We start from the raw sequence: 1,450 nt of genomic DNA on the forward strand, positions 1-1,450 counted from the left end.
AGTCTGAGGCGTAAACTGTCTCATTGAATGTTCCGTGCCTTGGCAGTCTCATGATGTCATCCTCCAGTGGAATTGCGGCTGTTTTTTTCCACCGCCTGCCTGAGCTACGGCAGCTGTTAAGTTTTACACCTGCTATCTGCATTGTCCTCCAGGAAACCTGGTTCCCAGCAATGCAGACCCCTACCATCTGCGGCTATAAGGGATATTACAGGAACTGTAGCGACTATAATCCAGTGTCAGGTGGAGTTTGCGTTTATGTTCTGAATTTGGCGTGTAATGAACATGAGCCCCTTCAAACCCCTCTTGAAGCTGTGGCTGTCAGAATGACAATGCAGAAAATAACTGTCTGCAGTGTATATCTTCCTCCAGATGGTGTAGTACTCCTGAATGTATTAGCTGCACTGACTGATAAACTACCTAAACCTTTCCTACTTCTGGGAAATTTTAATGCCAATAGTCCCTGTGGGGTGGTACCATGCTTACTGGCCGAGGTAGAGATGTCGAAACTTTACTGTCCCAATTCGACCTCTGCCTCTTAAATATTGGGACCACCACATATTTTAGTGTGGTTCATGGCCGTTACTCGGCCACTGATTTATCTATTTGCAGCCCAGGACTTCTCCCATCTATCCACTGGCGGATCACATGACGACCTGTGTGGTAGTGACCACTTCCCCATCTTCCTGTCACTGCCCCAGCGTCAGGGCCCACAAACATATTGCCGGCCGGAGTGGCCGAGCGGATCTAGGCGCTACAGTCTGGAAGCCGAGCGACCGCTACGGTCGCAGGTTCGAATCCTGCCTCGGGAATGGATGTGTGTGATGTCCTTGGGTTAGTTAGGTTTAATTAGTTCTAAGTTCTAGGTGACTGATGACCTCAGATGTTAAGACGCATAGTGCTTAGAGCCATTTTCTGTTAAACATAGAGAGCTGAGTACTGACAATATGGCTCAAAGTTGTAGGTAGCTCTTAGAGACTTCCCTAGATGCCAGATATGTACTATAGTAGAGATGATATTGGTACGAATTAGGACCCAGTAAAACATAGGCAGTTGCCCCCCTACATACATGTAATTCGTTACGTTTGATATCATCAGAGCTACAGAATTGTTACAGAGTTTAATAAGAGGCAAACCAAAATGCAGTGTGTTTTGTTAAGCCTTCCTTGCGCTTGTTTCCGGGAGCACAGCAGCTGCACGAGGAGACCCTGGAGCAACTGGAGCTGAAGCTGCAGCAGTGCTGGAGACAGCACTGGTGGCGGCGGACGGCCCGCCCCGACTCCAAGGCATCACCACCCCAACCACCCCCACCTGCTGTACGACAGCGCCAAGTACCGCAACAGAGAGTAAGTCAACAGCTCTCTCTCTCTCTCTCTCTCTCTCTCCTCTCTCTTTCGTGTGTGTGTGTGTGTGTGTGTGTGTGTGTGTGTGGTGTTTTATAACGCATGAGCTT

At 48.8% G+C, this 1,450-nt stretch overlaps 1 protein-coding gene across 1 annotated transcript in view; it reads left to right on the top strand.

The window, feature by feature from the left end:
* The first annotated feature begins 944 nt into the window (after positions 1–944).
* The window catches only part of LOC124593880 (sterol O-acyltransferase 2-like), an 84,817-nt gene continuing 84,311 nt past the window's right edge, over positions 945–1,450 (top strand). The window contains exons 1-2 of the mRNA XM_047132227.1: positions 945–957; positions 1,144–1,343. Of these exons, the coding sequence (XP_046988183.1) occupies positions 945–957; positions 1,144–1,343 (213 nt within the window). The remainder of the gene's footprint in view (positions 958–1,143; positions 1,344–1,450) is intronic.

This window comes from Schistocerca americana, chromosome 2 (genome assembly GCF_021461395.2).
Source record: "Schistocerca americana isolate TAMUIC-IGC-003095 chromosome 2, iqSchAmer2.1, whole genome shotgun sequence".
Classification (NCBI taxonomy): Eukaryota; Metazoa; Arthropoda; class Insecta; order Orthoptera; family Acrididae; genus Schistocerca; species Schistocerca americana.